Genomic DNA, 22,064 nt, shown 5'->3' on the forward strand with positions numbered 1-22,064 from the left:
AGGCGGGTACAAGTTGTGTTTAAGAACTTTGAAAAGATCGTTAATATCATGACTAAGACCGAGACTTGTGTTGTTTATTTTATAAGCTCTATCGATTAAACATTTAACCAAAGTAACTTTGTAAGAAAATAAAGTAAAACTAAAAAAGTTTGTGTAGAGTCCCGAAAAAGTTTTCTTATGAAAAACAGTGGTAATTGTGGAATTGTTTGTTTTATTTAGAGTTAGGTCCAAATATGATATTTTTGATTGAATTTCTTTTTCCATTGTAAGAGTAATAGAATATGTTTAACTCCAAAAAACTAATCGGCGTGATTTTTGGAAGTGAAAGCAGCAAAAATGTCATCTACATACCGTTTATAAAAAGCTGGTTTTTCTCCGTTATATGACTTGAGCCATTTATCTTCAAAATATCCCATGAAAAGATTAGCAAGAACAGGTGCTAAGGGAGAACCCATAGCAACACCATCAATTTGATCATAAATTTGTCCTTTGAAGAGAAAATGAGTTTGAGATGTTGCAAAATTGAAGAGTTTTTTTAAATCACTGTTACTAATTTTAAGATTAATAACTTTAGTATTTATAATGCTACTGCGACAATACCTATTGTTTCTTGTAGTGGAATATTGGTGTATAAACCTGTAATATTGTAAGATAATTAAAAATATTTATAAATGCTAACTTGGTTTATTTCTTTAGAAAAGTGAAAGAATCTTTAGTGCAAAGTCCCGATGGTATTAGTGGAAATATTAGTTCTCTAAGAAATTTAGCTAATTGATATGTATAACTACCAATTGATGATACGATAGGTCTGAAACTTATATTATCGTCTGAAGAAATCATCTTATATGATTTTGGAAGACCATAGATGCGGGCTGGACGAGAGCCTGAAGGGTTTTATTATAGTTGGATTCATCAAAGAAACCTTTTTTCTTGAGTTTCCTTAAAAAGTTTTGAAGTTGTGTTTTTTTGGTGATAGTGACATAATTTTTAAGTTCTTTAAATTTGGATGGATCATTAATGATTTTATAGAGATCATTTCGCTGACCTATAGCGGTCAGCATCATGAGGTGATTTAAGAATATTTTCACCTTAACGATGCTAATAGGTCAGCGAGATATTGTAAATATATAACTATATATATTTACAATAGTTATATATGTAAATTACAATATTATATATGTAAATATATAATATATATATATATATATATATATATATATATATATATATATATATATATATATATAAAATATATATATATATATATATATATATAAATATATATATATATATATATATATATATATATATATACATATATATACATATATATATGTTATATATATATATATGTTATATATATACATATGTTATATATATATGTTATATATATATATGTTATATATATACATATGTTATATATATACATATGTTATATATATATATATATAAATATATATATATATATATATATATATATATATATATATATATATATATATATATATATATATATATATATATATATATATATATATGTATATATATATATTAGCCCCCCCCCATTTCCGCAATTTTTTTGATTATTGAAGGTCGTAATTTGATTTTTTGTGCATTTTTATGAATACATAAAAAAAATCATTTTCATTTTTATTTAAAGTTTATTTACTACCTCCTCCAGTGCGTTGAAGTTTTTAGAATTTCTTGAAATCTCCTACGCTATTAATGCGTCAACTTAGGTTGCGCATTTATTTAGTCAATTTTTGCAATTAAAAATAACTTTTAGGAAATAACCGCATTTTATTGTTCCATCAATATATTATGTAATATTATTTATAGATATAGTTTGGAAATCTAAAATTTATATTCTTTCAATTAATGCTTTTTTTTTATAAAACCATTTGAATCACAAAATTAGGCTCAAAAACATAATCAATCACTTTATCACTTTAATATTACACAATATGGTTAGTTAAAATGTTGTTTTAAAAGTTAATCAAATTTTTTTTGGTACTAACTGAATGTCTTGCTCTATGCTTTGCTATTGACAAAAGAATACACTGTTTAGAGAAACCCTCTTGAGGGATAATTGTATGTACCTAGAGGATCAAAAAAATATTAAACTCAAAATTACTGATTGGCGTCTGAGAGAGAAAATTGCATTTAAAGTTTATGCTATAAATGAAAAGGTTCAATAAAAAAAAAATCAGTTGTATTAAAAAAAATTTCTGTATTAAGTCAAAGTAACTCTACATACATAAAAAACAATGCAATTAAATTCACTGTCAACAAAAAAAAACAAAAAATCTTTTTAAACTTTTATTTTGGAGTTAAGCGAACAAAGCCTTCGGAGTTTTGTAGCGCAAAACAAACCTAAAGTCGCGGAAAATTCTGAAAAACCAAAAATGTATCTGCTTTCTTTGTTTCAAAAAGGCTTCAAGAGCAATGACTGACGATATGAAACACAGATCACAGGTTATTTTACAGAAATAGATTGATTTTCAAGACCCAAGAGTCTCTCTTAGTGTATGTGAGGCCTGTAGATCATCATTTAGAAGATGTGATAAAAGTCAGAAGGTCGCTTTGCCAGAACTTCACAACTTTTATTCAATCAGTCTAAAAGCACTGACAAGAACTTCAACCTGTGATTGCAAGATTTGCTCAACTGCAAGACTATCTGGAAAAACTAAGCCTACTACCTAAGAGTACTCTACACAAGAACTTGGTTGAAGCACATCAAAGAACAGACTTGCTGCTAAAACAGTTGCAGTGTCAGTCATTTCATCATCTCCACATGGAACAATTCGTCTCAAACAAGCACAAGGAGGCAGTCCATTTCCAGTCCTTCAAGGTAAATAATGCCTATAATGTGATTAAGAAATATAATTGGTTTGCATAATTATTGAGAATCTTGACAACATTTTGTAATTTATTTGCAGGTTCATCACGATCCAAATGCCTCTTTCCAGAAAAAGAAGTCCTTGGTGCTGAAGACTTAGCAAAAGTACAAATGAACACTGGTCTTTCTAACTCTGGAGTGCAAAAACTGGTTTCAACCTTTAACAATGTGTCACAGCATTGTAGAAAAAAAATTTGCAACTAACTTTCAGTCTTTTGGGCGACAACTTGCGTCTGAATTTACTAACACTGAGGTTCTGTTTTCATCAGAAAGCAAATTAGCAGAACCAATAGTAGTTGCACATTGCATTAGTGCAAAGTCTCTTCTAGAAAAAACTCTACTCAAAAGAAACGTTTCTCAAAACCATTTTGAGAAAGTGGGTATAGATGGTGGAGGAGGTTTTCTCAAAGTCAGTTTGGGTATTATTGATTTGCAACAAACCCAAAAACATGTCACTAGAAGATTTCTGACTCGTCAAACTGCAAAAGATTCCAGTGTCAAAAGGCAGCTTTTACTTGCTGTCTGTGAGGAACTTCCAGAAACCTATGAGAATGTGAAAGCAATCATAGAACTCGTCCAAATGCACCAAATAAGTTTCTTCTTGTCTTTTGACATGAAACTTTATTTGTGGAATTCAGTCACATGCTAGTTCACATATTTGTACATGGTGTGACATTAATGTAAAGAATCATGCAAGATGTGGAACTCCTCGAACCTTTGGTTCAGTCAAGAAAAACTTTGAAGCTTTCATTGCCTCTGGAGGTGATAGCAAAAAAGCAAAAAGTTTAAACAACACTATTCATTCTCCAATTATCAGTCTTCCTAAAGATTCTTTCCTTATTGACCTTATCCCTCTAATGAAGCTCCATCTGCTATTAGGAGTTGTGAACCATCTGTTTAAGCCAGTCAAAGACTCTTGGATTAATGTTGACAAGTGGCTTTCTGCACTACACATTCAAATTAAGCCATACAATTGTGGTCAGTTGGCTGGACCAGAATGCAGAAAGATCCTGAAAAACATTGACTTACTTCAACAGCTAGCTGAAAGAGAGTCTGCATTTCAAGTTTTTGGCTTCGTTGACACAATGCGAAAATTCCATGCTGTTGTAGAGTCATGCTTTGGTAATGAACTTGACAAAGACTATTCTGAAAAAAATCCAAACTTTCAAGGAATTCTACATTGCTCTCAATGGGCCATCTGTAACACCGAAAGTTCACACAGTCTTTCACCAAATCAACATTTCATCAACAGAAGAAAATGCTCTCTAGGCATTTTAAGTGAACAAGGGACAGAGGCACTACATCATGAGTTTAAGCTCCATTGGCAAAGATTCAAACGTTTTCCTGGTCATCCTCAATATGCAGAGCACTTGACAAATTGCTGGTTGATCTTAACATCAAGCACATGAGAAGAATGAAAACTTAGAATTAAATTCAGAAGTGTGATCAATTTTTAAGCTTGTCAAAGAAAGAAAAGTAGTATTTTTTCATCTTATTTTAAGAATTTTATCACCTTTTCAATCTTTTGTGATTGTTTGATGAGTTTATGTTAGAAAATATATTTTTGAATAATAAAAGTTTTAGCGCTCTTTCGGCAGGATCATCTTTATTTATCTTCTTTAATTATCTTTATTTATCTCCCCCATTCCTTACAACTAACTTGACACCATTCAAGATCGTTCTTTGTAAATCCAAGGTTCTCAAAAACCAACCAACTCATTCCTCCTACAAATGATGATAGATAAGAAGTATTTGGATTTTTGTATTGCTCTTAAAAATTTGGCTTGCCAAAATTCTGTTTAGAATCAGAGTTAAACAGGATTTTGGCAGAGTTAAACACGATTTTTAGCAACACTTTCTCTAACTTCGGGCGTTAGTTCCTCGTCAGCTATGGAGAAAATAACTGTTCTTTAGTCGTGGTACCAATGATGTCGTTTCATCACGTCAGCATATGCTTGAGCAATATCAGGTCTTTTAATTTTATAATTTTCCATATCTCTAATTGCTTGTAAATCCATACCTGGAGCCGTACATGCAAAAGGAGCTTTTAAAAACCAAAAAGTATAAAAAACACCAACAAACTCAGCAAAAACCGTAAAACGTGACATATCATTTGCAAAAAAAAGATTTGAATCAAGCTGTGGACTAAGAAGACAAAGTACAAGATTATAGATTGATTTAGCAAAATATCTTGCATAATGGAAGGCACCAGGTATTTTAAAATGAAATCCCGTAACAAATCCACCTAAGTATACAACTGTAAACTGGCAAATGCACTTATAGTCACCTTTAGAAAATGCGTTTTTTTTTAAATCTTTACTGCAAAACTGTACGGCTTTATCAACCTAGAAAAAAAGCTTATTCGATTAATTACAAGGAATTATTTAATTGTTGATAAAAATATGCTTTATTAATGTTACACGTTTCTGAGTATAACATTAATATTTGTGCATAAACAATAAAAAAGTAGACCAAAATATACTTTTAACTTTTGCTACTAATAATAACTCAATATATTATCTAATGATAGAATGAGGTTTTTAAGTTAAGTTTTAAAAAGGCAAAAAGTAAAAGGTACTTCAAAATTAAAATTCGGCAAAACAATTTTAATCCAATGGAGTGGCGCTTGATAGGTGATACAAAATTAATTAAAGTTGGCGAAAAGGTTCATTTAAAAAGTTATTATTTCTCAGAATACATTTACTCATCGTTTTAAAAGTAAAAAGATCTTTGAAAACTGCTAAATAAGTTGTTTTACTTCCCCAAGTAAACGCATTAAATTCCACAAAAATCAATTGTAGATTGATTTTTGCAAAAGAAAAATTATATAAATAACATAACGTCTGGCTCTGATGTGCTAGCCCATAAGCGCAAGGAGTGAGTGTGTTTAGCTTTCTATTCACCCGATTTGAAAGTGAGCAAAAATATAACGAGACCATGCGAGACAACCAAACTAATACTAATGCACTACACCATCACACCTGTTGACATCAACAGTCTCTAAAATCAGTATATCAAATATTTGTTCTTTGTTGCATATGTTTAACACTCAGAGCAACTAAAGCGTTAGTTGTTTTTCCCCATGCCCTCTTATTGTCTACTCTTCGTGTTTCTACTTCACAAAAATCTTGCAACACATTTTATATTTTCGTATAATTTTTATCTTTTAATCAATGACACCATCTACAATCTATTTTTATTTTCACATCTCCCTGGTCTACGTAACTGGACGGCTCCGTTGGTCATTTTTTGCGACCATTGTGTCGCATATACAAACATATATAGGTATTTATGTATGTATATATGCAGGGATATTTGTATATTTTTGTGTTATGAGTGCGCGTATTTATACACATATTTACAGCCACACCACGCGCATCCCTCACCACCCTAACGAGATCTCTAAGAATGTTGGAGCTATAATAAAAACTGGGATAAGGATTGGGATTTTTGCCTTTTGTAGTGTAGTCCTGTAATATTGGAATATGGACTAGCATGACGTAGAGTGAGGGCGGTGAGATATCTTGCAAGGACACGCCCCTGACGAGTGGCGTTAGTGCAGGTCTCGGGCTCTCCGAAACGTCATTGATGATCGCAGTGCATTCCTGAGGAGAGGGATCACCGTTATTCACTACTTTATTCTGTTTGGTTACCATGGCATTAAAATTTTTTTACCTGTTTTTTTACTTATCTTTTTACCTATTGTACCCATATACTTTTACGCTTTTGTTGCTATTTATTTTATACACGATATTTTAATATTCTGCTGATACACAGATAGTTGTCAGTGTACAATTTTTTAATGTTTATTATATTAATTATACAAACATTATAAACAATTTTTCGCCTCTAAATATCGACGCTATAGCGTTGTGGTTAGTGCGTTGCGTCATTATCAGGAGATTCAGAGTTCGAACCTTGAATGAGCACACACGAGTTGTGTTTTCTTTTTATGTTGCCCGTACCATTACCAATTTTTTATTTGCTTATTTGATTATTTTATATTGTATGGCATTTTTAGTCATGACAGCCATCAATATGCCTAGGGATTTACACATACTTGTTCACTCATAGACCATTGTTTTATCAATTGCTTAGGATGATTAGAGCATGAGTTATTGTCCACCCTCTCCTTGTAGCCCCCTAGTTTTATTCCCCATACAAAATAGTCTTTACATTTATTCATGATTCTAACCCAATCACATCATCTACAATCTAATTTTATATTCACATATCACAGGTCTACGTAACTGGACGGCTCCGTTAGTCACTTTTTGCGATCATTGTATCGCATAAACACACAAAAATATGCTCTATTAATGTTATACGTTTTATGCTTTATTAATGTTATACGTTTTGTAAGTCTTAACAGATTAAAATCTCTAAAATATTTTTATCTCGCCTTATTTTCAATAAACGTTCAACGGTTACTTTTCCAGTCAAACTTGTTCATACTCTCATAATTTAATCCTTTAGCAAACATTTTATCCCAGTTATCGCGTACATTTTAAATGTACTGTCTGTAGGTCCGGTTGTAAATTTGCCTGTCGCGTTTTCTATTTCTTTAGCTCGGAGTTCTAAAACATGGTGTCTACATGCTAACCAAATTAGTGGTTTGCCTTTCCATTACTCAATAATTGACACTGCTCCATTAATCCATCCAGTATTACTCGCAGTTGTATCAAAGGATACACTATCAACTGCTTCGAAAAGATTCCATTCATTTAAAACCTTTTTTATTGCAGTAGGCTAGGTTATTCCACACCCATCAGAAATTCCAATTACTCCAATTAGCTTGGGCTCATTAAGCTGGTGACCTAACAATCGTTGTCAACCTTTCCACGTTTTTGTCATTGTTAAGAAAATCTGATTTTTTTTTGTGTCCAGGTCAAGAGTCAGAGATAAGTGTTAAGCTTTTGAGATAAAAGATTCTTTTATTTTAATTCCTTCATTCGCGAAGACACTTTTGTTTTGCCTTCTTGAAGTTGTTTCTGATAGTGAAAGCTTAATCAAATCTCCATTGCCTGCATTTATGATACTTTCAAATAGTGCAAATAAGCTACCTGACCTGTTGAAGAAATATCGAATCTTTTTGCAACAATTGATGCTGATTTAATTGTATCTTTAGGCAAAGAAACCGTTACAAAATTGCCAGTTTTTTTCCTTTTTGAATTGCATTCTAAAAAGTCTATATCTAACTCATCTGAGTCTACAAATTCAGTATCAGAATATTTTTGAAGACTTAATTGAAAAATGTTGTCAGACGATTGCTGACCTATTATTTTTGCTTGAAACTGATATGTTTTTGCAATCTTTCTTTCTATAAACTTTTCATTATTTTATGTCTTTTCATAATTTTTGCAGGCTTTTTTGGTCGTCCTAAAACATACAATCTTTTTTCTAGTTGAAAATGATTTAGTTTTACTTTCATTATTATGCCATTAACATCTGAAAGAGCAGTCTCGAAAGATTACGCATTTCTTCTCGAAATTCTATGCGCGAGTTTTTTTACCCAGTGAATACTTTATTTCTGTTTGCTTGTAATATACTTTTGCGATTTTCCAATTCCATAATGTGATTCCTATAAGATATATGTATAAGTTAAAAATTAATTTTAAATACTAGCATTTTATCATTATTTTACCAATATTATTTCCGTCAAAAAATTTAATTAAAAGAAATTAAAAGTATTATTTATACCTTATTTGTTTATTACACAATATTAGAATTGAAGACTTTTCCCACTTATTAACTAAGGCTTTAGTGACACACATCAACCTGTTCTCTTTCGTTTGACAACCACCAGACTCGTTACATTTAGGCGTAAAAAAAATTTAGAAAGAGGGCTGGCAATAAAGTCCTGAAGTCTAGCAGATTTAGAAATTGATGTCATAAAGTATTTTCTGTAATGAAGATATTTAAGCACTTCTCCTTTTGTACACAGAGTGGAAAAAACCCACTAATAATAAACAAATGAACCATGTAAAACAATTGAACCATGTAAAAATTTCAAAAATGTTCTTTTTAACATTACCGGTTCTTTTATCTCTTTAAAACATCTGCTGCATCATTTAATTGCATTTTTATTGTATTTTTTATTATAAGGTCTCTATTAGTTTAACTTAAAATATAATATATATATATATATATATATATATATATATATATATATATATATATATATATCATACTATACTAGTAAAACATTCACAACACTGTGGTAAAATAAAGTGGGAGAACTTTAAAACGCTTTTTGTTATTTCAAACAACTACACAAGAAAAACTTGCGAGGCCATTGAAATACAACGTGTACAAAGTTCAAAATCTAAAGAAAACGTTTTAGATCGTGACAATGGCAATTCGGTGATAACTCACACTTGGAAACCATTTTTTGTAAATTTAAAAAATGTTGAATATCTGATGTTGCAATGACATCATTTGGTTACGTTCATTATTATTTTTGACGATTTAATTAGTTTGATAATGGCTCTCGCTCTTACTTTAAAAAGAAATTAATAGTATAGGGTGGATTAGGGTAATATGAGCACCTTGGTAATATGAGCATACTTAAAGATTTCTTAGATGTAAGCAGTGAAGTTAAAGTTGCTATGTGTTTTTTGAATTGATTTTATGTGGTGATTACAGGAATCATTGCAATTAGCGTAAATCTATATGAAGTAATTAGCGGGTATCATCTAATTAAAACGCTGTTAAATTTTTAGCTTTTTTATAATAATATTATCACGCATGAATAAGTCTGTGGCGCGAAATTTTGGTGCTAAAATAATGAAATTAATTTTTTCATAAAAAAAATATGTTAGCTAAATATCCAATCCTTTTTGGCTTGAAAAACAATGCATAGAACTATTTAGTTTTGACTTTATTTAAAGATGCCATTTTTGTGTAATATGAGAATGCTCAAATTACCCAGTGATTTTCATTGAAATTACCTAGTTTAAAGTCCTAAAAAAGCAGTGGTTTTAATTGGTTTTTTGAATAAAAATAAAATATAGTAAAACTTTTTAATATTTTAACAATACTAAATATTTTTCTGTAATTTAAATTAAAAAAAATTAAATTTTTATCGTTCAAAGGTTTGAGTTGATAAAACTGAAAAAATTACGAACTAATTTTTTTTTTTTCTTGCGGAAAACATAGTAGTATTGTTTCAACAATATATACAAAGTGGCTTAAAATTTGATCTTTTAATGATAAGTTTTGTTAATAACAAATCATTATATTAGTTCAAACTGTCAGGTTCAAACCAAAAATTAGTTCTAATTGTCAGGTTGGTATTTTTTTACAAAATTAATGTTTTTTTGTGAGCTAATTTATAGTGCTCATATTACCAAGTGGTCTGGGTAATATGAGCATTTTTGTGACGTTTTTAAAACCTCTGTGTTTTTAAGAAAAAATTTCGGGTGCCCAAATATCTAAGTGGATCGTGAGAAGGGATCCCTAAATATTGTTTATTCGCAAAAATTTTGGATCCAGCTTAATTATTTTTGAAATTATTATATACATATACATTAATTATTTATATATATACATATACATATATATATATATATATAAATTAGTAAAAAACACTTATCTAACTTTTTTCTTCAACTTGAAGTTTCACCATTGCTGGATCATCAGGAAAAGTTACTAAATCTCAAAAAAAATTCAATTTACGGAAAAAAATATTTTACAGGAAGTTATTTTAATATTAAAATTTTAATATTAAAAAAATTTTAATATTAAAATTATTTTATAATATTTTATAACTTCCTGTAAAATTTTATTTTCCGTAAATTGAATTTTTTTTGAGATTTAGTAACTCTTCCTGATGATCCAGCAATGGTGAAACTTTAAGTTGAAGAAAAAAGTTAGATAAGTGTTTTTTACTAACTTATTATTGCTCTGTTCTTTAGGAACATTATATATATATATATATATATATATATATATATATATATATATATATATATTATATATATATATATATATATATATATATATATATATATACATATATATATATATATATATATATATATATATATATATATATATATATATATATATATATATATATATATATATATATATATATATATATATACGTATATATATTATTAATTGTATAATAATTTGCAATGCTTTTTTAAAGACACGTTACTTCAAACAAACAAAAACTTTTAAAAAGGCGCGTGAATTGAAATGCAAATTATTTAGAATGAAAAATCAGTTTTTTCATAAAAATGCCATTATGAAAAAATAAACTGATAATATTATGTGAAAGTCTTCTTGTTAAAATTATTATTTAGAATTCACTTTATTATATTAAGCATTTTTAAAAACACATTTAAAAAAGTAAAATTTGAATGTCATAACTTCTTTTTTATTTTGCTCGAACTCATATTTATAAGATAAAATTATTACGCACTAATTAAATGTGTAATAATTTTTATAACGTGTAACGAGTTATTTATTTTATATATTAATTATAATCAACTATATACACTTGTCTCAATTTGAGCAAAGTATAATATCTTAACAAATATAAATAATAAAAAGGCTTTCCTAAAAATGAATATAATTATTAAATAAACACTTTTATTGTGGAATCTCTAACCGTTGTAACAATCCGCCGTGGCAAATGGATCTGGGCCTCCCCATATAAAAAAAACTAGTCATTAGGGTCCTAATTTTAAATTTATTTTTTGCTATAAAAAGTGGATAAAATTCACAGATTACTTTGAAACAGTTGGGTACCTGACATATTTTAACGTCGCCGTTCAAAAGACTAAAAACAATCAAATTAACGCTTAAATTCAATAAGATATATTTTATAACTGTTTAGTTGATATAGAGTTTACTAATGAAGAGTTTTTTTAACTACTGTAAATGTATTACGCATATAATACAACCACGTCGCAGACCATGAAAAAAAGGGATTTGCGACCTGTTTTCATGCTTGCAAACTCATTTTATATGCCTTCATAACTAAATTTACTTGCTGCCTGGTTCTCAATCAACAGCATTGCTAAGGAAGAAAAACGTTCATCGACCACTATTGACTTGTTTAAAGATACAAAGAAATATAGCTACATGTATTTATGTATAATGACACAAGATTATTTTCAATAACCTATGAAATGTTTTCATTATTTTTAACTTGCTGAAGCTGCGTTCTGCACTTGCAACAGAAACTGGTAAAGTAAGAATGATTCGTAACGCAATAACTAGATTGGGATAAGTTTCTTGCAGCTCTTCTTTGTAGATGTAATTTAGGAAGTCATGTGCAGATTTTAGGAGAGCATTTTTTTCCTCCTTTATAACTATGACAAATCGTTTTAAGTTAATTTCTAAATCCTCAGAATCTATATCACCAAGCTTTATTTGCAAACTTTAGCAATATACACATAGAGAATTTTTATTACAGGCTTTGATAAGACTCTCAGATCGGTAAAGAAAGTCATAAAGCTTTGTGACAATTCTGATCTGTTTTAAACGCTCTTTTACTGATGCAATTGACATATCAATTAGTGGCAAAAAGAAATCTGCTTTATACTGATGTTCAGGTTGCCGAATGTGATCAACATACTCGTATGAATAAATCGATTTTTTTTTCGTTAACCAACTATCGGAAAAACCTTTTCAATGCCAAATACTTCTGCGATTTCTGATGCCTTAATACGTGCGTTAGAAAATCCATTTTTGCCGTTATTTCACTAGCTAATTTGTCGAGAGAGGTTGAAGAAGACTGAAGCAGCTTACTTGATTTGTTGATTTGAAATAAAACGTCATACCTAATAATGATTGATAATAAGAAAGGCTATGTTCTAATATATTCTGTCAGCGATCGTACTTCTGTGCTGTTGCCCCATCTCTCGTTTCTAATACATGTTCTTGCAATCTTTCAAGTGCCTCTAAGATTTCTTTTAAATAACAGCGAAGTTGTTGAATACAGTTTCATCTGGTATCTGATTGTGGTTTGACAGAAATCGCAACGCACAATTTTAAAATTTCCCATTGGGGAGAAGACGATGAAAAGAGTTTATATAACCTTGAAAGAACACCGAAAAAAGAAATTGCACCGATGGATAACTGTGCACCATCAACAATAACAAGATTAAGTGAGGAGCCGCTGGCATGGCTCATTTTGATTTTTTTAGGCGAGCTTTTCTCAGCTCTCGCACTTATTTACTCCCGCCAAGGCCTAAGGTACCCATACCAAACTTGACTTTATTCGAAGATGTGGAGTCTTGTGATAAAACTTTTTTATTTTCTGCATATTTTATTCTATGTATATACCAAAGATCTTTTTTTATCATGTAAGTTTTCATTAATTTAAGTTTTTATTGATTTAAGAAAGCCAGTCTTAAAGTTTCTGGTACAGGTGTTATATATTTTTTTGTATATATTATTTTTTCTACATTTTTTTTGTTTTACTAATAGTTCCTCCTAATTTAAAATCTTCTTTGTTATTTTTGAATAAAATTTACTGAGCTTTTATTTTAAACTTTGATTCACTCCCAACAAGGGTGCAAGTAACCTCTATTAAGTTGGGACTTACTAGGGCAAAAAAAGAATGAAGTCATTGAGCAAGAAAACGGTTGACAGAAATCTTGAAGATTTGTAGGCTGTTTGAGTCAGGAAAATATGAAGATAGGAATTCAAAAGGTTAAAGTGCGGGGTGAAAAACTAGACAAATGAAAGTTTTCAGAGCATGCAGGGAAAGATACAGTAAATAAATGAGACTTAAATAAATGACGAGTCAAGTCAGAATGAGTTTTAGTTAATGGAACTAGAGATGATAGCACCTTTGAGCAGAAAAGATCAAAAGATGCAACTTTACGTTGATGGGAAAGAGGCTCAAGCTTAGCAAATAGAGCGGGTCCAACTACGTTTACAATGCGTTTTTGAACCTTGTCTTGAAGAAAAAGAGCATCATTAGAAGATCCAACCTAAATAGAACAAGAGCATTCCAAATAGGGATGACTAAGAGATTTTTAGAGGTAGAGGATTGAATCAGAGGTAAGAAAACAAGCAAACACAATAAAGAGGAGCAACCTTAGCGGATGCTAATTTAGCAATTGATTGTATATATGCTTTCGATGAGAGGTCAATAGTAAACGATTATCCAAGAAGACGTAAAGAAGTGGACTCAGTAAGAGGATTGTCATTCATTAATATAGGAATGTCAACAGTTTTGTGATAGTTGTTTGCAGTAGATAACTGAGGTTTGTTGGAGTTAAAATTTACAAGCCATAGTGAGCCATCTTGGGAGATCAGGTTCAAGATTGGCTCGCTGTTCTAAGCAGCCGAAAAGAGAAGACTTTTTATCAAGACAAGTGGTATAAAGTATCATCAGTAAAAAGAGCTGTTTTAGATTCAAGGTTGTCAGGAAGATAATTAATGTAGATAAGAAACAAAACAGGACAAAGAATAAAACCTTTGGGCACCCCAGAAGTTACTGGAAATAAAGAAGTGTTGGCCTTTGAAGATGACTTGATAAAGCGGTTAAAAAGAAATAATTTGATAATCTCAAAAACTTTCCCAAATATACTATATGAAACAAGCTTATGTAGAAGACCAGCATGCCAAACTAGCATGCTGGTAATAAGATTCAAGATTCAAGAAGTTTAGAAAAGTTCTTTGCAAATAGTTTTGCTTTATCCTTAAGAGAGGTAACAAGATCAGTCCTATGAATAAGAGATGGAATTTTAGACCTGCCCTTGTTAATGACGCCGTTGAAGATTTTCCAAAAGTCAATAGAGCCTACCTTCTGAGATAAGATATGAAATTTAGTAAACTGAGAATAATAATTATAATAATTAATAATAAGAATTAACTGATATACAACTAAGAATAATGGAGCTTAGCATCAGACAGCACCTTTTTTACACCAATTTCTTGCAATCTAATGTGAAGAAATAAAAGCTTCCATTCCTGCCTGAATCCAGGAGGTTATGTAGGAGGCACATTTATCAGCTAATAGGAAAAAACATAGGCCAAAAGAAATCACAAAGAAAATCACCAAAAGAACCCTAGCCAGCTAGTGCGATGATAAGAAGAGTCTGAAAAAGAAGTACAAGATGAAAGATTTATAGAGATTATTGCATGGTCAGAACCACTAAAGGGAGAAAAGGAAGAAACTGAACACAAACTAGAGTCAGAGACAAAACATAAATCAAAGAGAAAGGCAAATAATTAGGATTGTCAGGAAAATGAGTCACACAGTTAGCTTATTTAGTAAGAAATTAGGAAATTCAGAAGTTATAGGTTTTAGTGCCAGCATGGTCAGTGGTGTTAGAGCTAAGCCATTTAGTGTGATGAGCATCAAAGTCAACAATAACAACAATAGCGGAGGAGGTAACGAGAGAGCTTGGTTAATTTAATTAGAAATAACATCAAAAAGAGTGCAGTCTTGAGAAGAAGAGCAATAAAAAACAAAAAGAAAGGTTAAAGAGTGAAGTGGTGTTAAGCGGAAGCACATAAAAACATGGTCAAGGGATTCAAACCTGATTTCACAACAAATAGGTAAATTGAACCATATGTATACCCCCAAGGCAAGCATATGACTATTGGAGTCTTTCGGAACCAAAAGATAGTACCAATTAACCCTACGATCTGAATAAGGAACAGCAGAATTTAATTTAGTCTCATTAAGAGCAAGCAAACCTGGTGAATCTGGTGAGGTAACATTAAACTGATGGAAGCTTGCTTTGCAGACCACAAACCAATATTTTTAAAAGATATATTAAAACAATTCATAGCTAGAGCATGACCTCCTAAGCAATGAGCTATGCAGTTGTTTTAATCTTGTTAACTAACCTTAAGTCGTAATATAGGGCTCCTTATGTGGTCTTAACAATGCACAAAAAGCATTAAAAGGGACACCATCCTGGTGCAACACTGTAAACACTTTAATATTTTGCAGCTGTTGATGGAATCAGTTTCTCTGGAGGACAAGTAAAAAACATATGAGTCGAGTCAAGAAGATCTAGCATTCAGCATCCTTTGCAAGAAACAATATAACACAGGTTTACATCTAAATCAGCCTAATAGATGAAGAAGGAGTCTGAGCTTTTTTTTTTATATTTTATTATATTTACAAATATGTATTTAATTTCTTTATTCATAAAATCTTTGTTTAACTTAAAGATCCTCCATAATAGTAAAAAAACATAAACAGATAAACTTTATATATATTAAAACTATTATAATAATTAAATAATTAAACAACTTTGATATTTTCCCATATTGTCCAAACAGAGTGCGATATTAAGTTTAGTTCTTATTGTATCCGGATGGTTGATACCTAAAATTTTGGTTTGTATTTTATCAACAAAATAATAAATTTCTAAAGCTTCGTTATATTTTCTCATACCGTCCAAACAGAGTGCGATATTTCTTTTTACTGTCATTGTATCTTGATGGTTGATACCTAAAATTTTTACTCTTATTTTATCAATAGAATAACTAATTTCTAAAGCTTTGTTAAATTTTTCCATACTGTGCAAACAGTATGCGATACAGTCCAAACAGTATGCGATACTGTACCAACAGTTTGTGGTATTATTTTTTGTTGTCTTTGTAGACGGATCGTTGATATCTAAAATTTGAGATAGCACTTCTGTATGAAATTCCAACAATGTCTCAATTTCTTCAATAGCTTGAAAATATTTTGGAAATAGTGCTTTTATATGAAATTTTATATGCACTTCTGTATGAAATTCCAACAATGTCTCAATTTCTTCAATAGCTTGAAAATATTTTGGAAATAGTGCTTTTACAATACGTCGCTGGATGAACTTTGATACATCTTCCTTTTCATTCATTTCATCAAAACAAAAATTTGTGACTTTTTTAACTAGCACATTTTTATCATCATTTATAGCAAAAAAATTTTCTTTCGAATTATGAACTTCGAATCCTAATATTTGTAAAATTGCAAATGCTGCGACAATCCAAACAAGGTTTTTATAGAAGTTATAAGATATTTCACAATATTTTGTGGCAATATGTGGCTTTCCGACACTCGACATTCCATATAATACAATAGTTGACTTGTTTGCATCTAGTAAAAAATAATCTTGAATTTTAAGAAGTAGTTTCTTGCGTGAAAATAAATTTCCTCAAATACCTACAAATAGACGTACTGTTAGATGTATTATAAAAAAAAAGTTATTTCAATTAAATAAAATTAAATATCATTTAATAAGTAAAAAGTTTCAACTATTAACTAAACTTTTCTCTTTTTTTTTCAAATGCAACGCGTTATTATTAAATTTAAAAAAGTTTTTATATATATAAAATTATACTAGTTTTGAAAAGATTTTTGAATAAAGTTTTATGTTATACTATAACAATTTTATATATTGTAAAAAGGTTTCGTAAACAAGACTTAATGTATACTTTGTGAACTTTGAAAAAACAATTTGAAAAACATCAAGCAATTATTGTTACCGTAGCGTGGGGTAATTGAGCACCTTATTACTAGCTTTTTTTCATAATAAAAAAAAACTTGTTGATAATTTTAAAAAGTGAGATATGTTTGTTTAGTACTATTTTAAATATATATATATATATATATATATATATATATATATATATATATATATATATATATATATATATATATATATATATATATATATATATATATATATATATATATAATGTAGTAAAAACACTTATCTAATTTTTGGTTACTTCAACACTGTGTTTGACCATCAGTAGGTTTATCAGGAAGAATGTCTAAACACAAAAAAATTTTCAAATTATAGAAAAATTATTTCACAGGAAATTGGGAATTGTTATAATTAATTATGTAATAACTGTAGTATTGTTATCTAATGTAGTTGATGCAACTTCCTGGTTGCAAAATACTTTTAATTATGTTATTACATAATTAATTATAACAATTCCCAATTTCCTGTGAAATAATTTTTCTATAATTTGAAATTTTTTATATGTTTAGACATTCTTCCTGATAAACCTACTGATGGTCAAACACAGTGTTGAAATAACCAAAAATTAGATAAATGTGTTTACTAATTTATTATTGCTCTGTTCTTTTAGAACATTGAGCACTCTGTTTGTAGAATACACTAACATAATTTATATATATATATATATATATATATATATATACACACACACATTTTTTTTTGCGGTAGTGTTGTAGTGGTAGAGCGCTCGCTTTATAAGCGAGGGGTTCCGAGATCGATCCCCACCACGCCCCTGGTAGTATCGCGCTCAACTCGTTTCACCAATAGTTTCTTTCAAAAAAATGTTGTTTTTTACATGAAGGGGACACGGAAGCTGTTTTATGATTGATTTTCTTTCTGTAACAAAGTAATCAGGAACTTGTGGATCTTTGAAAGTGATAATTCTTGGGTTTGAAGCACCAACATCTTTTCTAAAGTATTTAATATTCCAATTGTTATCTTTTTCTATATTTACAACTTGGTCTACAAAAATGATATGGTGTCTTTTTTCCTTCAAGCCTTACAACAACATAAGAAATCTCTGCTAATAAATATTCAAAGGCTGTAACTACTTTAGGATCACATATTCCTTTAGAGCAAAGAGAATCTAATTGGTAAGTGCTTTCATTTGAGTAGTTACCTAACTTTTTTGCATGTGCGCTTGTTTTTGATGGAAAAGCGAATCTTAAAGGTCATAATCATCATCATATGAAACACTAAGTAAATAAATCTTTTTTTTAACGTTTTACTTTTATCTTTTTGTATACGATCAGATTTTTTATCAGAAGCTTCTTGTAGCTTAATATACATCATTGAGCTTAAAGGCATATCAAAATTAATCATTTTTTTAAAAGTATTCACACCTAATTTAGAATTTTTTCCTTGTCTTTCTATATTTAAGGATTCATTAAGTTGGGTATTTTTTATTTTGATTAGCTTGTATTTTGATTCGAATTTAGAAACAGAAGAATCCGTTGCAACATCTTCTAGTGAAATACTCTTTCCTGGCGAAACCTTAACTATGGCATGCTAAATTATCACCTGTAAGAAGTTTTGGAGTGTTGTTGTCAACATGTCTGATGTAAGGTATTACTAGTGTTTGCATCCAATCTTTAAAACAGTTGCCATTAAACCAATCAGATTTTGTATGGTTATAGCGTGCACCAATTGGACCTCCGAATTTCCAAGTGTCTATCAAACGCTCAGTTTTATACACTGTATGAGTACATGCAAAGATTATAGACACTGATGGCTTTGATGTATTTATAACTCTTTCAGCGTGTTTAGTATCTTTTAGAAATATCATTTGTTTTGATTTTGGGTCATCAGAAAGAATAGTTTCATCATAGTTTATGTTTTGTGGTTGAACATTTTTTATATTATCTTTTAAGTTGTTAAAAAATGTATATACAGAGTCACATGAAATTGCAGCACGCTTTCTACAATGATTTTGACATGCTCGATAAGGCAAAAAACTTTTACGCCGTACTAAATATGATTTTACCCAACTATCACCAGGCAAATTTTTTTTAAAACATGGGCAGTCTTTTCCTAATTTGTTAAGAAAACTTTGTACAAAAATTTGATGTCTATTTATATCAAATGCATAGCAAAAATCACTAAAAGTTGCAATGTATTGTGCAATTGACATCTCCTTGTCTGGTTGCAATGAACTCTTTTGACCAACAACACTACTTTTGCGTAAACCACTAATATGACACCTTAAAGTTCTGTGTAGTATGTTTAGTAGCCTTGCCACACGTTTACAAGGCTCTCTATCATTAACAAGTTTGATAACCCTTTTAAGTTCACTATCAGAGTAAGTTTTGAACTGTTTTTGAGTTGATTTTAAATAGTTTCTCACCATTTTCACAAATCTGTTATAAAGAAGTAAAAAATATGAGCTAAAAAATCATATCAATTTAATCTTTAAATATTAATTTTATTATCAAAAATATTATAAGAACAAAAACCAGTAAATTTAAAAGGTGCTTATTAACCCCAAATAAAAGTGCTCAATTACCCCACCTTACTTTAAACACCTATATTTTATGAACAAATCATTTATAAGACTTGAAAACATGTACGAGTTTGAATATATATGTATGGTATACTAAAGAAAATTTCAAAATTCTAAGAAAGTTTTAATTACAAATGCTTACCCTCAGTGTTTCCATGTAATAGTGTTTACGAATATCTATGAATCATGTTATCGGTTATTGATTTTCTCCCAAAAGAACTGTAATTAACAACTTATACTTTCTTAAAGTTACTTTATGTATTTATAGCTTGAAAATGAACTAACCATTATTAAAAAATGTTTTATTTGTCTTTTAAAATGAATATGTTAACGGGTGCGAGATTACCCCGTGAAGTGCTCGATTGCCCCACGCTACGGTACTCAAGAGAATACAAGTAAAAATACAATTTAATCTGTACTAATTTTAATTTTAAACTGAGTTTTTGAGTTTTAATTTCGGCCTATGAAAAAAACATTTTTTTATAGCGCCTATTCTACCAACCTGTAATGCAAATGTTTGGATTTCATAAAACTATTTTTTTTTTCATTATGAGTTCTAAAAACTGTATAAATTTTGCTGTTAAAATCAATAACACATTTTTAAAGTTGAGTTTCATTTTCTGGATGTGAAATGGGACGTTTCTACCGTTGCCAATTATTCTGAAATTGGTAATGAAAAGCATCGGTTATTTGCTCACTATTAACTCCTAATAAAGTTTTATTCACGGGTACCCACAAGGTGACCTATGACCTTCTAACAAGTCCCATGAATTTTTTTGTTTTGTTTTTGAAAGTAGTACATTTGTACATTCTGAAACTATCAAAAATCATTTTTTGGTAGCTTTTTAAGAAAACTTAGTAAGACGTTTTATAAATAACGATGTTTTCGAATTAAAATAATATTATTCCGTCAGCCATTATATTAGGCCTAGAAGTTAATTTCCGAGTTTTTTATTGTTGTTCTATTATGTCAAAATAAAATTTTTCTTATGTAACGAATTTTAGTTATAATGTTTTCTGTATTATCAGCGTCCTACCAATATATGACTTTCCCTATATAACGTAATAAATATGTGTTATTTTTAGATTAGAAGATGTCAACTTTCGTGTCGAAAAGTTTTTTGCTCCTGTGTTCGAAAAAGTCGTTTCTCTTCCATTTAAAGCAATGGGGAAAATTCAGATGGAAGGAAAATGGGTGCCCTATGAGCTGTCAGAATACAACAAAGAGCAGAGAAAAACAACTTTACAAATCTTGCTGGACAAATTCCAAAGAAAGCTGTTTTCGCATCGCATTGTAACCGGCGATGTAAAATGGGTGTATTACGACAATCCGAAGCGAAGAAAATCGTGGGTTAGTCCCGATAAACCAACAATTTAGATTGCAAAACCAAACATCAATGGGAAGGTTTTACTATGCATATGGCGGGATCAAAGCGGCATACTGTATTATGTGCTTCTTCAACCTGGCGAAACAGTCAATTGGAATCGCTATCAGCATCAATTAGCGCAGTTGCGTCATGAAATTGCAGTAAAGAGACCAGAATGGGCGGATCAACACAACAAACTCATACTGCTTTATGATTATGAAAGGCCGCATTTCGCAAAAGCAGAAAAAGACACACTAATAGAGTTCAAATGGAAAGTCTCACCGCACCCGCCGTACTTTCCATACATTGCCCCGTCGGATTATCACCTTTTCCGGTCAATGGCTCTTGCAGAGCAGCGCTTTCAAGATCGTCAAGTCGTTAAAAAATGGCTCGATGAATAGATGGTAGCACAACCAAAAAAATTTTATTCTGATGGAATCCATGAATTGCTCAAACTTTGGAAAAATGTTGTCATTAATGAAGAAAGTTTTTTCAAATAAAAGTATTTTTTTAGTTTATATAGTTTCACGAAGTTTAAAAAACGTAAACAAACGTAGAAATTAACTTATAGACCTATTAGTTAATTACTTTCTTGTAATTGCAGCAGCGCGATTGGCTATAATAATATTTATTATTTTCCGATTGGCTCAAAGTTGATGTTGCCTTTAAAAGGCTAACAATATTTATTAACACATTTTAGCATTAACAGCGACTTTATTTAATCAATTAAGTAAAAAACTTATATTAACTTAACTTTAAAAGCCAATTAAAAATAAAGGAATTATTTCTCAAGA

General features: G+C 29.9%; 2 protein-coding genes across 2 annotated transcripts in view; both read right to left on the reverse strand.

Annotated features, from left to right (window-relative positions):
* Positions 1-299: 299 nt before the first annotated feature.
* Positions 300-2,780, reverse strand: LOC136075913 (uncharacterized). The gene is made up of 2 exons (XM_065789357.1): positions 2,710-2,780; positions 300-636 (listed from the first exon to the last, which is right to left on the reverse strand). The coding sequence occupies exons 1-2, from the start codon at positions 2,778-2,780 to the stop codon at positions 300-302; spliced, it is 408 nt and encodes a 135-aa protein (XP_065645429.1).
* A 13,280-nt stretch (positions 2,781-16,060) lies between these two features.
* LOC136076435 (uncharacterized) overlaps positions 16,061-22,064 on the reverse strand; it is a 57,380-nt gene continuing 51,376 nt past the window's right edge. The window contains exon 6 of the mRNA XM_065789824.1: positions 16,061-16,970. Within this exon, the coding sequence (XP_065645896.1) occupies positions 16,120-16,970 (851 nt within the window). The 3' untranslated portion in view covers positions 16,061-16,119. The remainder of the gene's footprint in view (positions 16,971-22,064) is intronic.

This window comes from Hydra vulgaris, chromosome 02, assembly GCF_038396675.1.
Source record: "Hydra vulgaris chromosome 02, alternate assembly HydraT2T_AEP".
Taxonomy (NCBI): Eukaryota; Metazoa; Cnidaria; class Hydrozoa; order Anthoathecata; family Hydridae; genus Hydra; species Hydra vulgaris.

Excerpts from the sequence above, each read along its gene's own strand:
- LOC136075913 (XM_065789357.1), bottom strand. The coding sequence starts at position 2,780 with ATGACTGACACTGCAACTGTTTTAGCAGCAAGTCTGTTCTTTGATGTG. Across the intron at positions 637-2,709 it reads CAACCAAGTTCTTGTGTAGA|GTTTATACACCAATATTCCA; the intron begins GTACTCTTAGGT and ends ACAATATTACAG.